At 47.5% G+C, this 14,543-nt stretch overlaps 1 protein-coding gene across 2 annotated transcripts in view; it reads left to right on the forward strand.

Annotated features, from left to right (window-relative positions):
• The window catches only part of PAQR5 (progestin and adipoQ receptor family member 5), an 81,683-nt gene that overhangs the window by 54,742 nt on the left and 12,398 nt on the right, over positions 1-14,543 (forward strand). For both annotated transcript variants that reach the window (XM_053595478.1, XM_053595477.1), the window contains exons 3-5: positions 8,981-9,108; positions 11,775-11,980; positions 13,901-14,027. In XM_053595478.1, coding sequence (XP_053451453.1) covers positions 8,981-9,108; positions 11,775-11,980; positions 13,901-14,027 — 461 coding nt within the window. The remainder of the gene's footprint in view (positions 1-8,980; positions 9,109-11,774; positions 11,981-13,900; positions 14,028-14,543) is intronic.

Consider the following 14,543-nt stretch of genomic DNA (forward strand, 5'->3'; position numbering starts at 1 on the left):
TTAGCGTGGTAATCAACATTAGCACATACTTTATATCCTATTGACAGTGATGACAAAATAGTCCCCTATTCTCAAGTCATTGTAGTTCTTAGTTTTTAAAAAGAATTCATTTCAATGGGAAGAAATTTCTGCTCATTTTTGCTGAGGAGAGCAACTGGAATTACCAAAAAATATTCTTAAAGGCACATTTAGAATCTGAAATAGATTATAAATTTTGCTTATGAAGGTCATTGTAATGAGGTGGCATGTGATAATTATATTAAGCAGAAAAAGTAATAATCTAAATTCATATAGATTACCATCTTGTATTGCTATCTTTATTCTCTCAAAATAAAATCTGAATTAATACAGTACTCATCTATTTTGCTTAAAAAGAAATTGTATAAAGAGGTATTATAAAGAAAACTCAAACTAACAGGATTTTGCTCATTCAAAATTATACTTCAATTTACAGTATCAAAAAAATCTCTACAGAAGTTAATTTCAGGATTATTTGTATATGAATCTTCTCTTTCATAATCCTCAGACATTCTTCTTTACTTTTCTGAATTTTATTTTATTGGAATGTCACTTTTTTTTTTATATTTCACATGTAGCTCCTTTGGTTTAGAAAAATCCTGTACATATTTAAGATAATAAATGGAATTCTTGATGCCTTTAAAAATGAAAGAGCCAAACCTTGACTTGTAGGCTTTTGCTAACAACGTCTCATAACAAATATCAGTTGAGGCTCAAATTCAAAATTAATATTATTTCCCTCCAAAGATGGCATTTGCTCTGTGTTTGAGGATCTCTGTTATACCAATTTGTCTTGTATCCTGTCTAAATTAAATCTAAGTGTTTAACAGTATTTATTTGGTATTCTCATTGCGTGAGAGTGGTTTAAGGTTAAATTTGTTATGTGTTTCAGCAAGATGTCCCATACTGGAGAAGATTCAGAAAATGTTATAATATCTTTGAATCCTTCCAAAGAAAGCCACCAATTCTCCCACTAAGCAATTCAAGTCATGTTCCACCGTATCCAGCACTGAGAATGCTTTTGGATTTTTTGGTCAAATTCTGACCTTGTATTAGTTTTCTGTTGCCGCCATAACACATCACCACAAACATGGAGGCTCAAAAACAGAAAAAGATTTTTGGAAAGTATTATTTTACCGTTTTGTACATGACCTACAGTGTTGTAGTCCGATGTGGATCTCACTGGGCTAAAATCCAGTTGGGCTCTGTCAGGAAGAATCTATTTCCTTGCCTTTTCCAGCTTCCAGAGGCTGCCCTCATTCCTTGGCCCCCAGCCCCATCTACAAAGCCAGCAGCGTTGCTCCTCTCTGACCTTACTATGAAGTCACTTCTTCTTCTGTGTCTCTTTGAGGATCTGCTGCCTTCCTCCACTTTTAAGGGCCTTCTGATTACACTGGGCCCACCTGGGTAATCCAGAGAATCTCCCTATTTTAAAGTCAACTGATTAGCAGCTTTACCCGTTCTGATCCTATGTTGGACCTAGTCCCACATAACGTGGGTTTGTTTGTTTGTTTATAAACACAAATAAACAAAACACTTCGATTATTTTATGTAATCTAAAATAGATAATAAAATCATCAGGTGAGTTCATATTTATGTTTTTCTCTTTTAAAATTGTAGGATAATTACGGGTAATCTATAAACCTCTTTCTTGTCCGAAATAAGAGCTAGGGAGTATGTGAGCAAAGAAAAATTGGATTGGAAAGGGTGAATGCCCCTTTGCTGTGTAAACCGACCACATGTTCATGGGTTCTGGCCATTAGGACCTGAACTCCTTTGGGGAGCCATTATTCTGCCTACCACAGACTTACCAACCATGTTATTCTATTATCACAAGCTTGCCCATGGCAGCTTTTTAAATCACTGCATAAAACTGAAAATAGTTTTTCTAAGTCCTAAATCAAAGACTGCATTTTTATAACAAATGTAAAACCAGTGAGAATGCTCCATTATTTCAGCTTCCTCCCTTTCCTCTTCTAGAGGTCAGTAATATCTATAGTGCTAGTCATTGAATGAGACTTTTCTCTCTGGTACACACTACCTGAACTGTGATGTGTTTACTTTTCAAGAAAAATTTTGTTTCTTTTTTGCAGTTTTTGGCTGGAGCTGGGTTTGAACCCACTACCTCCAATATATGGGGCTGGAGCCCTACTCCTTTGAGCCACTTTTTTTTCTTTTTTTAGAGACGGAATTTCACTCCATCACCCTCCGTAGAGTGTTGTGGCGTCACAGCTCACAGCAACCTCCAGCTCTTGGGCTTAGGTGATCCTCTTGCCTCAGCCTCCCTAGTAGCTGGGACTACAGGCGTCCGCCACAACACCCGGCTATTTTTTGTTGCAGTTTGGCCAGGGCTGGGTTTGAACCCACCACCCTCGGTATATGGGGCTGGTGCCCTACTCACTGAGCTACAGGTGCTGCCCAGCCACATTTTTTTTTGGCCGGGGCCAGGTTTGAACCCACCACCTCCGGTATATGGGGCCATCGGCCTACTCCTTTGAGCCACAGGTGCCATCCCAAGAACATTTTATATATTGTTTTTTCCACTTTATTATTCATTAAAGTACTGATATCCTTTGGATTTTCCATCCCTGATGGTGATAATTTATTTCATTACTTTTATCTATCTTATATGTTCAGCTAAGAGAAATTTATGATTGTGTACTGCACATAGGAAAAGCATTCTTTTTTTTTGTTTTGAGATAAGGTCTCACTCTGTCACCCTGGTTAGAGTACAGTGTCATCATCATTGCTCACAGCAGCCTCAAACTCCTGGGCTCAAGCAATCCTCCTGCCTCAGCCTCCTGAGTAGCTGGGACTCCAGGCATGCTCTACCATGTCTAGCTAATTTTTGTATTTTTTGTAGAGACTGTGTCTTACTCTGTTGGTCAGGCTGTTCTCGAACCTCCCACCCCAACTTCCCAAAGTGCTAGGATTATAGGTGTGTGCCATCACGCCCAGCAGAAAAGCATTCTTATGCTTGACTGAACACTGGACACATTATTTTCTTAAGAACATTATACCAACATTGAAAATTGACATTTACCTGTAACTGTTTAATACCAACAATGGATGACTATTAATTCAACCTATTTGAAGCTCTAGCTAGGCTGAGTGCACTGGCTGAGACCAACCTGAGCAAGAGCAAGGTCCTGCCTCTATTAAATACATAAATAAATTAATTAATTAAATAAAATTCTAGTCTACTAATTGCATATGTGTGTGGTATGCAAGTGATGTTTTATGTTCTTTTAATTGAGAGCCTAAGTATTTTTTCCTGCCGGGACTAAGCATGTTCCTGAGAGAGAAAATGGCTTGCTCAGGCACACGGCAGGAACTCAGTAAATGACAGGTTATAACTGATGCAGTAATTCATAGCCTCCCCCTTTTCCCTCCGCATGCTCCCCCTGCCCTCTGCCAGCAACACCTCACCAAATCGCCCTCCCCTCCATTTTCTCACTCTTCCCTGCCCTGGCTGTATGTTCATCTTGTCCCCACTGCCTTCTTCGTGGTGAACTGGATTCTGGGCAGGGAGGTGGCAGCCCTCTGCTGAGGCAGGAGACCGGGCTTTTAAACCAGAGGCAGCTGCAGCATCATTGTGCCCTGGGAGCTGGTCGGAAATGCAGACTCTCACCCCAGCCACACTCTGCAGGAACCCCCTGTGACTTGCAGGCAACTACAGAAGAAAGTTTGAGAGGTGCTGGCTTACAGACTTTGTCCTCCTGATACACTTGCTCCAGTTTGCTAGAGCTGCAAGTAACAAAATCCCACCCACCGTGGGGCTTAAACAACAGAAAGTTGTTTGCTGATAGCTCTGGAGGCTAGAAGTCCAAGATCAAGGTGTGAGCAGGGATGGCTCCCTCCGAGCCCTCTCTCCTTGGCTGGCAGACAGCCACCCTCTTGCTACCTCTCCACAGGGTCCTCTTTCTATAGGCACATCCCCGGTGTCTCCATGTGAGTTTACATTTCCTATTCTTCTTTTTTTTTTTGTAGAGATGGAGTGTCACTTTATTGCCCTTGGTAGAGTGCAGTGGCATCACAGCTGACAGCAACCTCCAACTCCTGGGCTTAGGCGGTCTCTTGCCTCAGCCTCCCAAGTAGCTGGGACTACAGGCACCCACCACAACACCCGGCCATTTTTTGTTGCAGTTTGGCTGGGGCCGGGTTCGAACCCACCACCCTCGGTATATGGGGCCGGCACCCTACCCACTGAGCCACAGATGCCGCCCTACATTTCCTATTCTTATGAGGGACACCACCCAGCCTGGACTAGGACCTACCCTGCCGGCCTCATTTAACTTAGTCACTTCCTGAAAGACCTTATCTCCAAGCACAGCTCCATTCTGAGGTACTGGGGGTTAGGACTTCAGTACATAAATTTTAAGAGGGACACAATTCAGTCCATAATAGCATTTTAATGATGAAGAAACTGAGGTTCAAAGAAGTAGGTGAAGGTCTAAAGTCACACCACAGGCCAAAGGATGAGTGTTTCATCTCCTAACTGAGCCCTCATCAGTGAAGCAATGAGTGACAGTACCCTAGGACAGGCCAGGACTAGAGTCTGAGATTTGCGGTTAGGTTTTAGCTTTGCTTCCATTATTTCTGGGAACTTAGATAAATGCCCTAACCTCCCCAGGCCTCAGTTTCCTCATAAGCTTTTCCTCAGCAGGGTGGTTGAGAGGATTCAGGCACTTAGGCAGGAAATGCTGAGCACACATCAACAGTGCCTGTGGCCTCCCAGTCCCACTCTGACTTTTCTCTTTCCTGGATATCAAAATTTGCTCTTGGCAGGGTGCGGTGGCTCACACCTGTAATCCCAGCACTCTGGGAGGCCGAGGCAGGAGGATTGCTTGAGTTCAGGCATTTGAGACAAGCGTTAGCAAGAGTGAGACTCCATTTCTACTAAAAATAGAAAAATTAGCTGGGCCTGGGTGGCAGGAGCTTGTAGTCTCAGCTACTCAGGAAGCTGAGGCAGGAGAATTGCTTGAGCCCAAGGGTTTGAGGTTGCTGTGAGGTAAGCTGAGGCCATGGCACTCTAGCCTGGGCAGAGTGAGAGTCTGTCTCCAAAAAAAAAAAAAAAAGAAAGAAAGAAAGAAAAAAAAAATCTGCTTTTATTTACTGCCAGCCAAAAATGCCTAATTATTATCCCCAGGTGATTTTCAGTTTAATAGCTAGAAAAATCAAAGATTTAAAACTGTCATGGTGGAATTTTAGGGATCCGCTGACAGGGACACAAGGGCCTTGGCCATGCACGGGAGCCTTCCTGCATGCTGAGCTGGTGCCAGGCATTAAAAGGGAAAACTCACTGACGAGCCCTTCCACCCTGAGTGCCTGGGGGCTCTTACTTCGAAATGATAGGCTGCACACAATTTGATTTCATTTTACTCTAAATTGCTCAGCCTGCAACCAAGGATGCAAGGTGGAGTCCTATAAATCAATTCCGCTGCGCAAATAAGCAAGCACCAGCTTACTTGGGGATGCTTAGGAACGTGTGGAGGCAATGATTGTAATTTGCCTTTGGGGTCAAACTGAGTTTGGAATACAAAATTGTTCTCAAATGTTTAGTTTGCCCTGTCAATATATGTGGCACGCATTCTGTGAAGATGTACTCTATGCCAAGCGCTTTGCCAAGGCTAGAGTGGGATGTGGAGAGAACTTACCTCCTGGCTCAGAGGATGCCGGAGCACGAGTGCACCTAAGAATTAGCAGTGCAGGCCACTAATCAGAGGTTCTGGACGGGGAGGGCAAGGGCAGGTCAGTCTTCTTATGACAAGCTGGAATGTCGCTGTCCTGGGACAAAGGGACTCTCTTTGTTTTATTCACCTGTTACCCATCTGTCATGGTTTTGTGGGGATTATTTTAAATCCTGCCCTTCTTGCATGGTTAAGGTTCAGCTTCCCATCCATGGCTAGGGGCAGAATAACAGGTCAGATGGAGGAATGTTTTGTTTTGTTTTTGTCTTTTGGCCAGGGTTGGGTTTGAACCCGAAACATCTGGCCTATGGGGCCAGCGCCCTACTTTTTTGAGCCACAGGTGCCGCCTGATGGCGGAATGTTTTTAATCTGAGCCTAGCTATGGCTTTGGTAGCAAAATATCCTCCCTTCCCAGGTCTGGGGCCAGCTTCCTAATTGTGGCCAAGTTGTCCAGTTTATGGTTTCCTAACTCCTCTGTCCCCCTTTGGCTTTTCACTCTGTCCTCACCTTTTGCCTGCCAGACTGCTGGGATCCAAAGAGAGAAGGGGGGTAGTCACACCCTGAATCATCCTGGGCAGATGTGGGTGGCTTGTTCCTCTGGGTCCACAGCCGCTGTCACTGTATGTGAGTGCTCCTGCAGCCCTGCTGTACCCTCCCTGTAGGCCACCCACATGCACAGTGCTCACCACATGTGCGGTGTCTACTCACTGGCCTCTGGTCCTTAGGTCTCCTGCTTCACAGGATCTGCTATCATAATTCATATAAGGGAATAAATAATAGTCATTAATGCTCCTTCCTGGAGTCTGCATTTTATTGAGTGGTCAGTGCTTTAATTAATAAAATAAAGAAATTGGGTGGCGCCTGTGGCTCAGTGAGTAGGGCGCTGGCCCCATATACCGAGGGTGACAGGTTCGAACTCGGCCCTGGCTAAACTGCAACAAGATAAATAGCTGGGTGTTTGTGGCGGGCACCTGTAATCCCAGCTACACAGGAGGCTGAGGCAAGAGAATCCCCTAAGCTCAAGAGCTGGAGGTTGCTGTGAGCTATGATGCCATGGCACTCTACTGAGGGTGACAAAATGAGACTGTCTCTAAAAAAAATAAAAAATAAATGAAATAAATTAAAAAGGAAGAAAGAGGCTGGATGTGGTGGCTCATGGTAGTACTCTGAGAGGCCAAGGCAGAAGGATCACTTGAAGTCAGGAGTTGGAGACCAGCCTGAGCAAAGCGAGACTCTGTCTCCACTAAAAATAGAAAAATTAGGGGTGGTGCCTGAGGCTCAAGGAGTAGGGTGCTGGCCCCATATACCAGAGCTGGTGGATTCAAACCCGGCCCCAGCAAAAAACTGCCAAAAAAAAAAAAAAAAGGAAAACCAGCTGGGTGTTGTGGGCACTTGTACTTCCAGCTACTTAGAAGGCTGAAGCCCAGAACTTTGAGGTTGCTGCGAGCTAGGTTGATGCCATGGCACTCTAGTCCAGTCTCAAAAAAAAAAAGAAAGAAAGAGAAAGGAAGGAAGGAAAGAAAGAAAAGAAAAGAGAAAAAGGAAGAAACTTGAAAAGTAGAATGACAGACCCAGGAAGGGGCTCCTAAGAGCTGTACTTCCTGTTGGAGGCCTAAGAGCCAGTCAGGCACGTGCTGACAGCCCCAGATCACAGGCTGACAGCCACTGGACCATTTGCCTCCTTGTCATCAGCCCTGGTGGGGTGGGAATCTGCAAGTGAAGATTTCTGCTGCCCATTGTAGGAATCCACCCACCATAAACCAGCACATCAGCAGAATTGAATGGTGAATCAAAAACTGGAACAAATCGCTTTAATTACCTAAGACCCAAATGTAATTCAAATAGTATTTCTTCACTGGACCATGAACCAACTCCATTATTTCCCCTCCTCCTAGTCTACCATTTTAACCCTGAATTGAACTAACAGTTCTCTAAATTGGTGGTTCTCAACCTTCCTAATGCCGTGGCTCTTTAATATAGTTCCTGTGGGTTGCGACCCACAGGTTGAGAACCACTGCTTTAAAACTTGGAACCATTGCTGGAAGGGTAGGTGCTGACCATCTGGCCAACAAACCCACTTATTTTATAGGTGAGGACACAGCAACCTAAGAGCTAAGGTCTGCTCGGGGCACCCCGAGCCCCAATTTCACTCTTTAATCTGGTAGCATCTCACTTTTTCCATCAGTCCGTGGGGCTTGCTTGACTCAGAACCTCAAGAGATAGCACAAATAATATTATGTATTTTATATATATATATATTTTTTTTTTTTTTGAGATAGGGGCTTTCTCTGTCATGCAGGTTGAAGTGCAGAGTCATCATCAGAGCTCATAGCAGGCTCCAACTCCTGGGCTCAAGTGATCCTTCTGCCTCAGCCTCCCAAGTAGTTGGGACCACAGGTGCATGCTACTACACCTGGCTAATTTTAAAATTTTTTGTGGAGACAGTCTCCCTTTGTTGCCCAGGCTGGTCTTGAACTCATGGTCTTTAGTAATCCTCCTAAAATGCAGGGATCATAGGCATGAGCCCTCATGCCTGACCCCAACTTCTTAGTTTAGCAGCGGCTCACCATTAAAAAATACACAAGAGGGACCTGGCAGCTTGGTACCCTGTATTTCACCTGACCAATACAAGTTTGTTATTAGGAGTGTCCCCAAGTGAGCTGCATGGGGCAGAAGTGTTGTGTGGGGCCCGCTGTGGCCAGCCACCTCCTCTTCTCACAGCCCAGGTATTAGCATCATAGTCCTCATCATCAAAAGCCCTTTGTGAAGCGCTTTGGTAAATATATCCTAGCACTGGGGGATCTTCTGCAGAGATCTGCCCACCAGCCCCTGACATCTGGGGCATGTTGGCTCAGACAGACAGCATATATGTCAGCTAACCACGAAGGCATCTAAAAACTGGGCTGTAGGCCCCAGGCAGAGGGTGCAAATACAAATTCTTAGGCAGTATTCATGCCAAGAGTAAGTCTATGCCAGGGAGGCTAAGAGGGGCTTGCTGAGAGAGGGATTGCAATGACAAGCTGTATTCTCAAAGGGACCCTGGCCCTGGATTCTCTGGAGGCCCTGCTGACTGGAGGCCTCCTGGGAGACATGGGATTTTAGAAGCTATGAGAAGGGAAAGGGAGTGAACGGAGCAGCTTGACAGGTCAAAGACTTGGGGTCAAGTGACCCAGGTTCACGGTGCACAGCCTGGGAGAAAACTGGTGCCTGCCAGAGATGTTCCTCCTGAGACCTTCGTGCCACCTCGTGGTGCCTTTTTCTTCTCTCTGCAGGTGTTCCATGAGCAGGGCATCCTCTTTGGCTACCGACATCCACAGAGTTCTGCCACTGCCTGTATCCTCAGCCTTTTCCAAATGACCAATGAGACCCTCAACATCTGGACTCACTTGCTGCCCTTCTGGTATGTCTGACCCCGTTGACTGGCCTGTCTCATTCAGGAGCCCTGGGGACAGACCTTCTTTCAAACAGCAGCAATTGGGAGGGCTGAGATTCTGTGCTGGGATTTGGGGATCCTATGGATGCATGAGTATGAGGTTGAGTGTGTAAGAAGGGGGAGAAGTTTGGGTCTGCCACTGGGAGGAGATTTATGGCATGGATTACGGCAGGGTTCAAGGGGCACCTGACACCTCCCCAGTCCTTCCCTGCTCCTGTGCCTGATTTCACAGCATCTTCATCTCCTTCAGTTTTAGAAGCTTTCCTGGTCTCCTAGTTAAAATGTCACTAGCTTGAGCAAGTCACGTAACCTCTCTGAGCCTTGCACTTTTCCACCTGCATAGCAAGTGTGATGGTTTGTACCTCTCCAAGAGTCGCTGTTAGGATTCAGGGAGAAAATTTGGTAGAGGCATTGAGCACAGATCTGTAGGTGCTCTGTAATCACTCTGGGAACCACAGCAGCTGGGCAGTACTGGATCATGACCCAGCTAACAGCAAGCTCTGGGAATAGAGTCCACAGAAAGGGGAGTTGCCAGTGAGGCTAACAGGGGCTTGCTGAGAGAGGCAGAGACAGAAAGGCAAACTTCATACCCTGCGTAGCTTGCTTACTGAGTGGAGAGTGGAGAGAGTGCCCAAGCATGTGAGCTCTTGTGTTCCCAGTATGTGGGCAGCTAGTCTGACCAGAAGTCAGGAGATAAGACTTGAGACCAAAATGCAGGGGCAGGCCATTTGGTTCCAGCAACCAGCCCAAAAGGAGAGAGCTTGGTCTGGAAGTAGAGTGGGGCAATCTGTGGAGAAGCGTGCAGTCCTGGGCCTGCATACTGGGTAGGGTAGCAGTACAGCCCTGCTAAGGGGGCCACTTGTCATTCTAAGTTTCTACTTAAGTGAAAAGTATACATGCTAACTAATTATAACACTGCAGAAGGCACCAGAGTCAGGCTCCTCCCTGGTCCCTCATTCTTTTCCCTAGAGCTGCCAGGGTGACCTGTTTCCTGTACATCCTCCCAGAGCCCTTCTGGGGACACAGGAGCATTGCTGGTGGGAGCTAGGAACCTCCCCTGCTGCTCTGCCCAGCCTGTCACCCTTGGACATCTCACGCTGTCAGCACTTGCAAGTTCCCCTGGCTTAGAACAACTGCCTGGTGTTTCATTGTACAGATGAACCACGGTTGATTTAGGCTGCTGCTACGTAGAGGGCTGCCTTATTGGTCCTTGCTTGTTGTCCTTGAGCGTGGGGTGATGTTTAGCTATTTTACAGCTGAGCCGCCCTGGCCAAGCCACTCCACTGCCTGCGGAACCCCCACACCATGCCAGGCTCTCAGAGATTATCCCAATGAGCTGCACAGAGCAGCAGGAAGGATGTGGAAAACCTGTCATCAAGACGCCCCAAGAAAATGGGACCACCAAATAAATGCTCTGGACAACTGAAGGATGTATTTTGAGAAATAGCAGATAACTTAAACTTTACTTCTGCCAGGACAGGCGGAGAAAGACCACAAGCGTGGTCAAAAGGATTTAGCTACGCTCCTTTGGTTCCCCTGTGAAGAGTTTGGTAGCACCACCTTCCCTGGGGAAGCCCGTGGGAGAGGGAGCCAGCTCTCTGGGAGTGATTTGTGGCAGTGAGGTGCTCTGCAGGAAAGGACCCCACACATGGGGTCAGGCAGATCTGAGGCAGAACCGTATGATATCTCTGTGTGGGCATCTAGGTTTGGTTGACAGTCAGCTGTTCTGAAAAGTGATTGCAATCCTTGTAGACAAGCAGCACAGAAGAGAAGGGAGAAAACATTCTTCTTGTCCCCTGGACTTTCTTTTTTTTTTTTTTTTATTGTTGGGGATTCATTGAGGGTACAATAAGCCAGGTTACACTGATTGCATTTGTTAGGTAAAGTCCCTCTTGCAATCATGTCTTGCCCCCAGAAGGTGTGGCATGCACCAAGGCCCCGCCCCCCTGGCCCCTGGACTTTCAAGCCTCCACCTATGGGAACTTCTGTTGAAGAGCTTTCCTACAAGAGGGACATAGACTTCCTACAAGAGGGACATAAACTAGAGAGGACAAAGGCAAACCACAAGGATGGTAGCGATGCCAAAATTGCATCTCAAAGAGAATGGTTGAAGGAATTGAGGCTATTTAATGTGAAGTTCAAGGAGGTGGAAGCCAGTTATGAAGACTATCTTAAAATATTTGATGGGGTTGTAGTCTATGATCCTTATAAGAACTAAGGCAAATCAAATGGAGATAGGTGCCAGGGAGCTAGACTTGAGATCAATGAAGGAGAACTTTCCAATGCGCAGAGCTGCCTTGGAAGATGATGAGCCTCCTGTCCCTGGCAACATGCAAGCTGAGGCTGGAGAATCACTTGGGCAAAATGCTGTAAGAGGGATTTTGTTACAACATGGGGAGGAGATTTGACTAGATATACCTAAAGGCTCTCTCCTCGCCCCACCTGTCCATTCCCAACTTACTGCCTCCCAATTAAGAAAGAACCCCACTCAACCTCCACAGCACACAGTATTTTCCCAAAGTGAGCACATGGAGAAGTCAGCCATCCCTGGAAACAGAAGGCAGAAGACAGGTGAAGATATAAGTAAGAGGAGCCCCCATCATGGAGGCTGAGTGGGCCCTGCTGTGTTCTAGGTTCTTTGTGTGGAGGTTTGTGATGGCACTGTATGTGACGGACATCCAGAATGACAGCTACTCCTGGCCCCTGCTTGTGTACATGTGCACCAGCTGCGTGTACCCCCTTGTGTCCAGCTGTGCGCACACGTTCAGCTCCATGTCCAAGAATGCCCGGCACATCTGCTACTTCCTGGACTATGGCGCCGTCAACCTCTTCAGCCTGGGTACGTGGTGAGGCCCTGCTCTTGCTTTCCCACCCTTGTGACTGAGATGCTTGCCCCCTTCTCTGCAAGTTGGGGTCACCATAAGGCTTTGATGAGTGTGCAGAGGAGTCAGGGGAGTGCCAGTGTCCACCAGGTCCCTGATGAGTGTTTGGTTAAGAAACTTGTCTGTATGTGTGCTGCTAAATAGCCGCGGGCTCTCTGGGGCTGTCAGCTCTGATTTGCAGCAACTGCCAATTACTGTGGTGTAAATACTCTCACTGGGGCCAACTTCAGGCTGCCCTGTGACCTACCCCCAAGCCCCTGGCTTGAGCCTGCCTTCATCCTGGCTCTGATCTCAGCTTCTTCAGCAGTTTTTTCTCTGGGACTAACTCCCTGAGCACAGGAGGTGTGTCTTATATATTTGGCTTTCTGGCAGTAGCTTGATGCTTGACATGGGGAATTATTTAGCTAAGAAGAAAGGAAGGTCTAGTTGGTGAGAGCCTACTGTCCCGTCTGGGACTCCCAGCTCCTCCACCCCCTCCCCCACCACTGCTCTTCGTCCTCCCACCCGTTACAGCTCTCAGTCACTTGAATGCGGCAGTCCTCCAGCTTTCTCCCTGGTTTCTAGCCATTCCTCCCTTGGGCCATCCTAATCCCCTACTCAGAATGCTTCCAGGACTCAGAAAAGTTGCCTGAAAGAGGAAATTCACTGTCCTTACCCTGGCATCCAAAGCTGTCCCTGGAGAGCCCTCCCTGCCTTCAGGTACCTGTCAGAATCCCAGCTGTCCTCCCAGGCCATGTTCTTAGATCTGATGCCTGGTGCCCCACTCACCCTGACCCCCCATGTGCTCCTCAAGGCCCTCATCAGCTTTGCTTCCTGTGGCAGTTTTGGGCAGAGTCTGAGACCAGCACCCCTCCTATTTGACCCATAGAGCTTGGCACGCACCTTGGCCTCCATCAGCATCCATTGAGTGAAGGCATCCTGGTCCCAGTGGGAGCTTCCCCACAGTGCCCCATGGGGAAAAGGTCCTGTATGTCCCCGGGGGCAGCACCCAACTGAACCTCAAGGGCAGCCCATTGGAGGGGGCACATGTGGGCAGCATCACTACATCTACATGTCAAATGGCATGAAAGGCAGAGGTTGAACCTGCATGGCCCAAGCCCTGTTTCACCTCTGAGCTAGAGTCCCAAGGTTCCTGATGTCTTTGGAATAATAGGTGATCTTAGATGTGGTCCCTCAGGCCCTGGCTTGATGAATCTTCAGGCCACCTCTCTGAGGGAACCTCAGCAGATCAGGGTGCAGCTCCAGGCCCCTCTCTCCAGGTGAAACACACTGGACTTCAGAAAGGATGGTAAACTTTCCTGTTCTTTAAAATAAAGGCTTCAGCAAATAAATCTCTAGTAGGTTTCTTAGGTAACCCTCCCCTCACAAACTCCAATACCTAGACAAAATACGATACTCAAACTCTCAGCTGGCCTGTCCCCCGGCCTGCCAATATGACATGCCCACCTCAGCAAGGGCTCTCTCTTGGCTCTGATTTTTCCCTAGGAGCAGTCCTGTCTCTGGGCAGGCTCTGAGAGTGGAGCTGCTCATGGTGGGCAATACATAGTAAATTCTCAGGGCAGGAGTGGTGCAGGCAGAGGGGAGAGGGGACATTCTGGGAAGAGGCAATGGCACAGCAAGGGTGTTGGGCTGGGACTGCTGGTGGATTATGGGGACAGGCAAGCTCACTGGCTCTAATTCTCATGATTCTTTTTACCTTTTCACCCAAGAAAACTCTGGTTGGTGTGTGAGTGCAAGGAATGCTGTTGTGGGGATAACTGGGCTGGTTTATTCAGCTCATGAGAAAGAGAACTGCCCCAAAATGCTGAGGTAGACTGGCAGGGTCTACGTGGTGCCCAGGCCCAGCTACTTTCCCAAGGCTAGTTTTTCTTCCCCAGGCTCAGCCATCGCCTACTCTGCATACACGTTCCCGGACGCCCTGGTGAGCACAGCCTTTCATGACTACTACGTGACCCTGGCCGTGCTGAACACCATCCTCAGCACCGGCCTCTCCTGCTACTCCAGGTACCAACCGGCCTGGCCCCAGGTGGGTGGTGAGGGCGGGCCTGGCATGCAGCTCCATGGGCCCTTTGAGGGAGTGGAATGCTCAGTGGAAGGGACATTTGGGAGCCTGGGAGCAGTCCTCAGTTCCAGGTGGACTTCCCATTGCTGGGCAGGACTGTCTTAACGGACATGCAGGCCGTGTGGTCACTTGTTGCCCTGTGCTCAGAGAGCCTCATACTGGGTTAAATACTCTGCTGTCTTGAAATCCTTAATAATTTTTGAACAAGGGAGCCTTGCATGTTAATTTCATACCAGGCCTTACAAATTTTGTAGCAGGTCTTCCTACCCTGTAAGTCACTTATCCTCCTTGAACTTCAATTTGCTCATCTATAAAATGGGGCCCTTACATCCACCTCAGAGACAAAGGTATCCCAGGGCACCTAGCACAAGCCTGGCATGGAGGAGACATCCCATAAAACTGCAGTCTGCTAACAGTGAGTGAGTGGGCTTGCCTCTAGGTGTATGTGATGGGTGCCG

The sequence above is a fragment of the Nycticebus coucang genome, chromosome 6, assembly GCF_027406575.1.
Source record: "Nycticebus coucang isolate mNycCou1 chromosome 6, mNycCou1.pri, whole genome shotgun sequence".
Taxonomy (NCBI): Eukaryota; Metazoa; Chordata; class Mammalia; order Primates; family Lorisidae; genus Nycticebus; species Nycticebus coucang.